The sequence below is a fragment of the Scleropages formosus genome, chromosome 14 (assembly GCF_900964775.1).
Source record: "Scleropages formosus chromosome 14, fSclFor1.1, whole genome shotgun sequence".
Taxonomy (NCBI): domain Eukaryota; kingdom Metazoa; phylum Chordata; class Actinopteri; order Osteoglossiformes; family Osteoglossidae; genus Scleropages; species Scleropages formosus.
Window position 1 is genome coordinate 1,436,583 of NC_041819.1, and position 11,820 is coordinate 1,448,402.

General features: G+C 45.9%; 1 protein-coding gene across 2 annotated transcripts in view; it reads right to left on the minus strand.

Annotated features, from left to right (window-relative positions):
• Positions 1–9,285, minus strand: part of LOC108918230 (neuropilin-2-like) — a 53,748-nt gene extending 44,463 nt beyond the window's left edge. For both annotated transcript variants that reach the window (XM_018725347.2, XM_018725356.2), the window contains exons 1-2: positions 8,537–9,285; positions 716–893 (exon numbers count right to left, since the gene is read on the minus strand). In XM_018725347.2, coding sequence (XP_018580863.1) covers positions 716–893; positions 8,537–8,609 — 251 coding nt within the window. In that variant the 5' untranslated portion in view covers positions 8,610–9,285. The remainder of the gene's footprint in view (positions 1–715; positions 894–8,536) is intronic.
• Between the last annotated feature and the right edge of the window lie 2,535 nt (positions 9,286–11,820).

Consider the following 11,820-nt stretch of genomic DNA (forward strand, 5'->3'; position numbering starts at 1 on the left):
CCTGAAAAGAACAAGGTAGGGGTGGTCCTCTTTCAAAACGGTGTACTTCTTGCTATTAGCCCAGACCTCAAAGTTACATGATAATCTTTCCATTTGTCCAGCAATATTACCACAAAGATATTCTAAAATGAACCAGAATGTGCCGTTTGTCACCCACTGACATGCAATTCCACAGCTCAACCAGCAGAGGGCAGTAAAAGAAAAAATGGTAGCTGATGACACCTGAAGAAATTAGGGCAAATTAAATAAGGAAAAACCAAACTCCACATTTTAAAAGTTTCCATATTTTGACCTCTTCAGCTGTAAAAATTCTTGTCAGTCTACATCTGCAGTTTATTTCTAGAGCAATGTGACCCAGAATGAAACCCCTAGGTGTTGCAATTACTATCATTAGCCACAAACCAGCAGGGACTGGACTGTCATTCCAAAAACTAGATTTACACACCAAGATGCAATATGCACCATGTGACAGACAGGCCGCAGGCTGCATTTCAGATAAGCCTGGAAAATTCCACATTGCTTACAGGAAATTGAAGGAAAAGAACAAGCCATGATGTCGTCTAACACTGCACAGTCCAGTGTCCGGCAGCTGTGCCTGCCTACTTGGAAACTTGCTCCCCCACCTTTCTCCAAGGCTCTGTGTGCATTCTGGTTGGATTACCCTTTTCCCAGCCTCGCTCTTCCCCTCCAGACCAGGTAAGCTCTCCTCCCTCACCTGCAGTCCAACTTCTCCAGCTCAAAGTGGGGGTTGAAGTTGAGGACAATGCGCTGGGAGGGTTCTGGGGCTGTGATCACCCACTGGCAGCTCTGGTGTGGCGGGTATTCATGGGGGTAGCCTGGGGATGTGATGTAGCCTGCAACGCTGGCATCCAGTTGACCTCCGCAGTGTGGAACTGGGAAGAGGGGGAAAAAGCACCCCTACAGTGAGTGAACACAAGGAGACACCTGTTCATTGTGAACTATTTCTACTATTGCTCACTGTTTCTCAAACACACAGTTTCCAAATTCAGTCAAGACTCATTATCAGTCATTCCATGCAGGGATGAAAACTCAGCCCCCTCCATGGGCCTTAACAGGAAACACTCTCCAGTATGTGACTGTTGTAGGGGCCAGTGATATGTAAACATGGAAACACATTCTCTGATCATATCTCCCACTTCTTAGAATAACACCACTCCCACTGGACAACTTTGCAGAAAGTCCAGTAAAGACTGTCCAAGGCAAAGTTATCAGGCTGGGGTTCCCAGTCAGACCCACACACACACACACACACACACACACACACACACAGTGTAACTTGCCACCTGTCATCACTAATTTTAAATACACTTGTTATGTCTTGTAATTGTTATTAAGCACAAGAGCATTTTTTACACTAGCATTTCAACAGCTGCCCCACTTATTTAACCTTTTAGTTGCAACAGGTAGCCAAGGTACCTCAGCAAATAACATTTTCAACACCATAAATCAACAATATTAACCTAAAACAAACATAAGGGCAAGCTCAGGATGTTAAGCATAGTAATGTACATTTCACAGGGACCTCAGCAGCTCTACCATAAGAAACAGTACATACAACTTTTGCTACTATGTAGTACTATCCCCTTACATCCTTACACTCCCATAACTAACTTGCACATCAGCATACATGTACACACAGACATACACACAAGCAAGTTCTAACACAACCTTACACTCTCACAAGTGTGTGTGCCAGCGGGAGTGAACCAGCAGGGCGTGCTCGGATGGATTTAAAGGAAGTGAGAGTAATGATCGTCACACCCAGGACTGGTGGTGACTCTTCCACAAGGCTGTCTGTGAGCGATCACAGAGAAGGCACAGCTACTGGGCCCTTGCTGTCCCTGTGAGCTGCCACTGGGCACCGTGTCATCTCCTGAATACCAGGGATGTTACTCAGCCTTCTTCATGTGCAGACAATCTGCGTTGTGCCTGAGTTTGGAACGTTGCGGCCATGAACCCAAGGCGTCCTTTGAAAATGTGCTTTTCTCAACTACTGAGAGGCAGAAAATGACCAAAAAATTCAAATGTAATAGATTTGCAAATGCTGACATTTCAAAAAAAGGTATTGCTTTTTTTAAAGGTACCCTTTAGTTATAGTGGCATTTCAGATGACATCCTCCTGCTTCCCGTGCTGGCCCTTGAACAAATCCTGCAAAGTGTGCGTGCACATGTGCGCACACACACAGCCACACACCATCCATCCAGCATCACCTGCCTTCATGCAGACAGAAACACAGCACAACCCCAGCAGAGAGGTACTTATCCTCTTCCTGTTTAAACAGACTGAATTATAGCCTTAACGTCAACGCCTCCTGCAGTTTGTTAAAACATTGGGCTGAATATATCAACGGACATTACAAAGGTTCACAAAATCTTGCAAACTCGACACTTTGCCAGAGTCCAGACAGGGCGTCTATGTGCTGCTGGAGACAACCTGACGGGTCTCATTATGTGCCTGAGAGCACGGGGTGATCTTGGCAGCTCAGGGGCCGGCAGAGAGGGACAACCGAGGCTCCCCTTCTGCTTCGAGCTGGAGGGAGAAGGTCTCATGAATTATTGTCTCCCTGCCTCTTTGGCGGGGCCTGTCCGCCTCAGCACACTGCCACAAGGTATTAAGGCTCAGCGACAGCTAGGAGGAGGCCCTGAAGGCAATGCCATGGGGCCAAGGGCGGAGAGTCTGGTGTAGGACTGGGTGCAAACTCACTGCTGCAGGGCAGAGACATCTGTGTACGACACACTCGCAGTCTCAGCACAGGCTGTTTTGAGAAGCCCTCACTCATTATACCTTTAAAAGGAATTTTGCTGAGGATCACAGAGCACTGAGCCCCTGGTGATGACCAGACAGGGTGTGGACACACCTGGCCTTCTCTGTGCAGCATGTCCTTGTGGCAGTGTGCATCACCCTCTCTGAGGAAGGGCCCAAAACATGTATACAAACAAGTTCTCTGCTCTGATTTACTCTTTTTTTATGATAATGACCGTCAACATGATGATCCTTTTTATGACAAGATCTGACTCCTCCCACAGAGCCCTTTTGGCCCAATGACTGACCTCATCCACACTCCTCTCAGAAGAATCAATTTGCTTTATACATTACCCTGATCAATGTAAAGGCTTTTACTGGGGGAGGATACAGGAACTCTCCTCACAAAGTTAAGCGATTCTTTGCTGATTTATTCAATTAAATCAGGGGACAGGACTGATCAATAAATTGGTTCTCCTGCAGATCAGTTAAAGTTTCCAAAACCCTACAAGTGCACATTTTTCCCTAGTACATACTTCTTATGAAAGGAGGATACAAATGCTGACTTCCAGAAGTAAGAAACAGAAAGGAAGTGATGATTTGTGTCATCAGCACAATCCTTACCCAAATTCAATGTGGTTCCTCCATGCAAACCACAAGACTTGGCCCCATCTACCTACTCACATCACGTGTGTGCCTCCTCTTAGGATTCTGCATTCTGTTCATGACCACACACAAACCCCCAACCCCTCCCCTCCAGCCCACCCCACACCGCCCCTCATAAATAACACTAAACGGTGCTAAGCTGTCGAGTGGGGAATGAGAATGCAGCTGCATTATTGATGGGTTTCTGGCTTGTTCAGAATCTCATCCCGATAGCACTGTTTCAGCACTTTTCCCGGCCGCACGAGATTAAACAAGTCCTTGCATGCTGCCCGAATGCAAATGGCTGACCTTGATTTTGGAGATTTACGAATGAATTTTCCTCAGTGCCAGATCTTTCCTCTGAAAAACAAGAGGAGCATTACAGTAAGAATATTGCCATGCATGTATAATTTAAATCACACACACATTGTACGCAGAGCTGTGTGTTGTGACACTTCAGTGGCATGACATTTGTTTGGGTGGAAGCAGGGGGCATCACTGGGAAGGGATGGGATGGATGGCACTGTCCTCACCTGGTATCCATAATCCTATATGGTACTGCACCGTCTTACAGCACTGTAAATTTAAATCCCAGTTATTCTTTTACAGGCCATCTGAAGAACATCAACATAGTCACAAGACTTCAGAAGACCCTGCATTCCACCCATCCTCCTCCCTCCCCATTATCTGACCCTCTCTCCTCTCACCAGCAGTCCTGGAGAAGGTGGGAACATGGAGTCCTTTGGCAGACTCTCATCTGAAACAGGGCCGAGGGGCTGCCAAAGCCTCACATCTGCCTCTCATCATCGAGCCCGATGTCAGCAGCAAAAGTCCAGCCTTAGAGAACCCAGCCCTTGAGCCATATATAGGGGGTGGACTGACACCCACCAGGTGACTTAGATTAAAGTGCTAGTGGAAAAACAAATGAGAAGGAAGAACAGAGAACTGGATTGGGAAGCTGAAAGCTCTAGAAATGAGTCCACAGAGCATGAGCAACAGAAAAAAAAATAAAGTATGATGGACAAGACACAGGTGACGAGAGCTTTGTCACTAGTTGACCGCGGTGCAGGCATGGGCAGTGTCACAGGATTTGTACGTTCTTCATATTTGAGAAAAAAGGAGCAAAAAGACCACTGAAAAACAAACAGGAAACTCACTAATATAAAGGGTACTGCGAAGAGACAGACCACCCCCCTTAGGAAAGTCCAATGCACCTAATTCACCACAGTCCAGCCAGTGGACAGACACCTGATGACAGCAGGGATCTGGAAGAGCTCAGGTGTTTCCGTCCCCTGGCCTTCTGCGTAATTTGCACCAGCTTGGCACTGGAGGCAGGTGGCCTGCATTTCAGCAAACCACTGAGCCGGAACTTCAGGACTTGGTGGTGGGGTCTGATGCTGGAGAAGACCTGGCCTGCCAATGCGAGAAGGTAAACGGACAGGAGCAGAATTCATCCCCTCAGAGGGAGAAACCATTCCTGCGTAGGCTATGTCCGCTGTCACAACTAATTGCAGTTATGCTGTAATTGTTCTCCTATGTGAAAATATATTAATTTGTCATTTAATGGTTAATTACCCAAGAAGGAACAGGAGGGACATCAAGAACTTCCAGCAGTGTCCAGACCACACTGTGGCCATCACCGCCTGCAGCCTAATATTAATATGATATTATATTAATTATTAATACGAAGGCAGCTGGCAGTGTAGTGGTTAGAGCTGCTGACCCCAAGGTTGCAGGTTCAAACCCCTCCTCCCGCCGTAGTTCCCCTGAGTACCGTAAATTGCTCCAGTGAAATTACCCAGCTGTATAAATGGGTAAATAATTATAAGTTGCCTAACACTGAAGGTCTCTTCTGAGAAAAGTATCAGCTAAATGAATAACTGTAATAGGAATTATTATTATTATTTCTCCAAGGCAACTTGGACTGAAGTGTGACACTATTATAAGACTCATATTTTAAATCTGTTGTTCTATATCCATTTTATTTTTCTTGTTCTGATTATTTCTATTTTACTGGAACACATCTTATGCTGCCTTCTGCAGAAAAGCAAATTCTATTACTGCATTATTTTGACATTTGCAAACAGTGTCACTGACAAATGCATTAAAAGCATTTAATTTAATATCGACAAAACAGATGGCAGGACTTAACATTTGTTGTGGCAGTAGGGTAATGCCAAACTACTATTTTAATCAAGGTAATCGAGTACAAAGCTGCCTTAAGCGGGGCTGTACAAGCCGCTTTAGCCTTCTAATAACATCTCAATGCAACGTACATTGTTATTATTACATTTGTCAGTTAATTGCTTTACACTTTTATCCAAAGCATTTTACAATCTTGACTGATTTATATAACAAGGTACTCTTACAACAGTAATTCAGTGTAAGAACCTGAATCAAGGGTACTGCAGCAGGACCAGGGTGGAGGGCTTAAACTAACAACCTTCTGGATACAAAGTCAATGTCCTTAACTACTTCTTCCAAAATTATTCAGACGTATCCAGTTACTGATATAATTTGCAGGGTTTGGTAATATTGTGAATTAAATATATATATATATATATATATATATATATATATAGATACAGATGCAGGGGTGCGGTGGTGCAGTGGGTTGGACCACAGTCCTGGGGTTCGAGTCCCGCTTGGGGTGCCTTGCGACGGACTGGCGTCCCGTCCTGGGTGTGTCCCCTCCCCCTCCAGCCTTACGCCCTGTGTTACCGGGTTGGCTCCGTGACCCCGTATGGGACAAGCGGTTCTGAAAATGTGTGTGTATACATACAGTATATACTGTATACATATATATGTGTGTGTGTGTGTTTGTATGTGTATAATGTATTCCCCTTAATGCAGGATTCAACAATTTTTTTTAATTTAAACACACATTTACACAAAAAATGTACTGCATAATTAACTTCAGCTAAACAAAGATTAGAAAAAATGTGTACCATTTCAGCTGTAATGAATGAAATTGGGAACAATGTGTACTTCAAGTGTGAATTATTTCTGAGAACTTTAGCTGCTTTTAGTTGATGCTTTTCTCCAAAGCAAGATAAAACATTAAGCCATTTACAATGACTTGCCCATTTGCATTTATTTGGTTAGCTGATGCTTTTCTCTAAAGCAGCTTACAATTATTTAACTATTAATACAGCTTGGTGTTTTTTATATGCCACTGGAGCAATTTAGGGCTAATACCTTTCTTAAGGGTACGAGAGATGGAGGTTAGATTCAAACCTGTAGCCTTTATGTCCAAACACTCTAACCAGTACACTACCAGCTACGCATTTATACACCTGGATGATTTTTACAATATCAATTCAGGGTCATTACCTTGGGTCAAGGGTACTACAGCAGAAGAGGAGATTCAAACCTGTGTCCATTGCAAGGCAGCAGCTCTAACTATGCTACCCACTGGCACTGCCCCTTCAATGCACATGGACTCAGTCCATCATTCTGGGGAACAGTAGTCCTGATCTCTCTCTCTCTCTCTCTCTCTCTCTCTCTCTCTCTCTCTCTCTCTCTCTCTCTCTTTCTCACACACACACACACACACACACATACACACAAAATCTTTCCACCACATTCTCCAAAGCCCCCACACTGCAAAGCCTGCACACTCCAACCATTTCTCCCACCACTGACAAGATTTGAAGTTGCCTACATTCAAGAATGAAGTCAAAATGCATTTTGCTATCCTGGCAAATGTGCATGTTCACATCCTACCAAAGATTTAGGTCTTGGAAAGTCTGCATGTGTTTGAAAAAGAGCAAACACTCCATTCTTATCCAAAGACTGAGCAGCTATTTGGAAGACTTGAATTCAACTAGAAGAGGGCTGACTTCCCAGTTTCTTGAAATTGAAAAAATATGTTTTTTAAGAGCACTTAAGATGCATATCACATACACTGTAGATGTGATAAGAGACCGACAGGAGAAAGTGCCAAATTAATGTACAAAGTTTAAGCCTGCACTCTCAGATGGGACTTTTAAGTGGAGCTGCGGTGTGTTGGAAGTACTGGAGGTACAGGTCTGCAGACACACACTGCCAAGCTGTATTCACGTGGATCAGTGAGTGTGACAACCTGCAATAGGGTCGCAATCATACTAATATTATTTTAATAAGGGCAACTGTGACCTGCTGGTCTGGTGCAACAGACACGCAAGACACATACTGTTTGTGCACTTAAATTTAACAGATCCCACTATGAACCAGAAAATTGCATAAATAGTAACAACAATATACTAATGTTTGAGTGCCGTGTGATGTTTTGTGTTTACGTCTGTTCACTGACACTGTGACTGCAAAAACACAGTTTAATAGACGAGTAATATAATATCAGCTCTAATGGATATTTTTTGTTACGCTACGAACTAAGCGAATATAATAATTCTAATTTCCGAACGAGACTAGTATTTCGTAGATGCCCGTGCATAGGAACAAGCGCTTGGAATTGGGCAATGAATCAATCAATGTGTTTTTCAATCGCACAGTCAGTGAGCAAACGCCTCATGATGATGTGATTACTTGCTCTATTTTTTCTTTATATATATATATATGTGCCTATTTTATTTTGTGTAGACACTATCCCATCCATGTGTGGCATATCCGTGAAATTCCGAGTTTTTAGAAATTGTTAATAATTATAATAACATGTCTATATATATACCGGCTGACAGACCACTCGCACACAGCGAAACACAGAAACTGTCCTCGAGGAGAGAATTTGTAACGTCTCCAGCGCGAGCGCAAGCGCGAGCGCGAGTCCCGACACCAGGGCTCTCGCGACGAAACCCGTTTGATGCTGCGGTTCAAATTCAACGAGAACTGAAACATGCTATTATAAACCTGATTTAAAAATACACAAAAATACAACCTGCGTTATCTGGAAAGCGCGTGTCCAAACAGTTGAAAATGACATATAAACTGTAAACGACGAAATAACCGGACGAACCAGCGATTTTTTATTAAAAAAAAAAAAAAAAAAAAACTGGACTAAAATGTAAGGAAAGAGCTCAGACGAAGATGTGTCTATAACATCCGCATGTCATCTCACAAACACTGACTGTTTCTGAAAATATGCGTGACTGAAAAAGTGAAATAAGTCAAAAATTGAGAGGAACCCACCTTCATTTGCGTGGAGTCCAGATGTTAAAGAGACAAGGAACAGAAATCCAAACTGTGAGGTAAATATATCCATTTTACTGCGCTATTTTCACAGTATCGATAAAATAAAAACAGGTCCTCTTTCCCCAAGAGTGGCTTATCCACAAAACAATTAAAGTAATGCCAATAATAATGTTAAAGGAGTGCCTCGGGACTTTCCACCTCCGTCCTGAATTCACTTCAGCTCACACACTGTCACTGTGACTTCACTTCTGTCCTGTTTCCACACGTCCAGGTAGGAGACTAATCGATTGGCTGACTGGTTATTTCTAATCATACAGGATTCGAACGAAACCTCATCATCTACGGAAAGGCTGAAGCCCCGTGGCTCTCCAGCTTCCACCGGAGTGTTTAGTCCCGAAGCCGGTGTCAGGGAGATAATGTTTCAGCCTGTCTTCCTCCTCCTAGTTCTTTTTCTTCTTCCTCCTCAGACTCAAACTGTGAGAAACGGGCACGAGCAGAGCGATCCCACCCGGACCTGGGAGGAAAAGAAAAGCGGCTCGGCTCGCGATCGTCCTCTTTCGGGGCTAAACCCGCGATCACACACACATGTCCATCCGCCGCTAGAAATCGTGCGTGGGCATGCGGTCGCCGTCTCGCGCTCTGTGTCGCTCCGTGTGGCTGCGCGCTCCCGCTCCCGGGGTCCTCCTCCGCCTCCTCCACCTCTTGTTCGCAGCTCCGCTCGCGAGCCGAGAGTGCGAGCAGATCTGCAGCTGCGTGCGTAAAACAGCGCAGGAGCGAGCTGCTTCTCGCGACTCAGCTCGGCCCCGCCCCCTCGCCCCCCCCTTAACCCGGCCCTCATTGGAACGGAGCGCGAAGCCTCGCACATGAGAAAGTTTTGACACGATTTTTAAAAGGAAGACATGGGAGGACTCGATGTCCATGGGCACCTGGAGCTCCATGCTTGCCGAACCTGAAGTGGCGCTCGGAGAAGACGATCATCATGACGAGTCCATAAAGCAGATGAACTATGCTTTCAACAGAGGGAGAAAGAATGATGGACCCTCAGTGAAGGAGCAAATGGACCCATGAGCCCTCACTTCCTATTAAGGGATCAGCAGTAATGGAATGAACGGTAACATGAGTAATTTTTTATATGAAGTAACCAAGTGGCGATGGGGCTCGGGACAGAGATGACCTCACTAACTACATGGCTTTGAAGCTGCAGCCAGGCCTCGCCGCCTCCCGAACTGCGCCTCCTCCTCTGGAGGACCCGGTGGATGCTGGTGGTCAGGGAGAGACGAGAAGCTGATGTCTCTCTGCCACACGACATACATCAAAGCCGAATGCACCCGAATGCGATTGATTAGGGTACCCCGCCCTGAACCGAGCAAACCAGGCCCAAGGCCTGGTCTCCAATCAACCCCTCTAACTACAGACATGGAGGACTTAATGACATGACTTGGTGCAGCTCTCAAAATAAGCTGGTGGGGAGTGTGTGTTCTGAGGGGGTGGCCCACACACTGTCTATTTACATGACATACGCAGTAGAAACACACCGTACCAAAGCGTGCCTCATGCGACTGTTCGCGGCGCTTGCAGTTGGAGCTGGATGGAATATGTTTCTATTATTGCATATGTGACAAAGGCCTCGCTGGCGCTGACTAAGCACGGCTCACATGTGGTCGCGGGGCAGCCAGTCGCATCCTTCAGCAGCCTCGAGTCCCGTCCCGTCCCGACCGCATTCCTGGTGCACGGCGTGGGAGCCGCTTCCTCCGGAAGACCATGCTGGTATTTTCGTGCCTGTGAGCATCAGAGTGTGACCCCCTGCGTTCAACCCCAACGTGAAACCTGGACCTCGGGCCTGTCCATGGGGCACCAGGACCCTACAGTAAAATCTGAGTGCTGTCCAGCCCCTTCTGATCACAGCATGACACATTTTTCTCAGCGTTAAACCTCCCAACCCTCCACCGTCCTCCACATGTCATCCGTGTGGCTCCTCCCACATGTCACCAACATCCAGGAGCTGCAGGTAGAATGAAGTTCTTGGATGGACCAGCCCAGTGTAACGGTGGTTTGAGCGGTGATCCTCAGTGGGACTTTGAGGTGCTGCTCCACCCCGACCGCCGTGACGGAGGCTCCGCCCGACCACGACGGCAACAACGACGAGGAGCGTCACAAGTCGCCGCCCGCCAGCGGCTCGCGGCCCAGAAACACGGCTCCGGCAGGGAAGACAGCAAGAGGGAATGGGACAAAGGGGTCGTTATCTGTGTTTACACGGAAGATTAGCAGCACAAGCCCTCTGCCTCTGCGATCTGTGATAATCTACATTGGGTTTCGTGTGGGTTTATTGACAGAAAGCGGGTTTTGAAACACACAATATGGGGATGAAGCTTAAAGGATTGTGTGTTTGTGGGTTTTTTTTTCTCCGTACGATAATAGAGAGCTGAGTGAAACCCAGTTGTTTACCAGTGTGGCTGATATGATCTCACAACTGCTCTTGTCCTTTATACAGGATAACAGAGAATGTTATTTTCTATACATGGTGCTGTTCACGCACACACACGCGCGCACACACGCACACACACACACACACACACACACACACACACACACACGAGTCACATAGATTACAGTGTCCTAAGACACACAAATTGAATGCTACTGACACAAAATGGGTTTTTCCCTTTGACTGAGAAAAATCTGAGCCTGTCATTGCTTTTTCATGTCCTAACTGTTCCCGAGTTATATTTACGACCGAATTCCAAGCCCCTCCTCACCGCCGCCATCACATGTACCACACACACCCAGTGTAATTACAACATCTGTATCCCCTAAACCGGCCGTCGTCTGTCAGGAACCGTGCACATAACTAACACAGATGCAGGAATGTATAGCAAGCCGCCACCAATGCTGCACCCGTGATCCTCTGTCCTGAAGATGGAATTCCTTTACTGCCCAAGAAGCACTACCACATGTACCACGGTGAGCTGATGACTATGTCGAGGGTTTAGGTAGTCAGTGGTTCTTGGTGGATTGGTCATGTTTCATTTCATTCCTCACTGCCAGGGATGAGGAATAATCACAGCGTTTAAAAAGGCCAACTCAGGATTTTGAAAGTATCTGCTGGCATGAACCCCTCCCCCAGCAGGAGAGACTCCAGACCACTAGACTCCTTAGGACAGAGTCACTGGTGTCATCCACATCTTAATAAAATATTGTTGTTTTTTTTCTTTTTCGACGATTGGGACAATGAAAATATAAGTTATTACACGGTGCTCGTGGTAGGGCCTGTTCTCCACCGG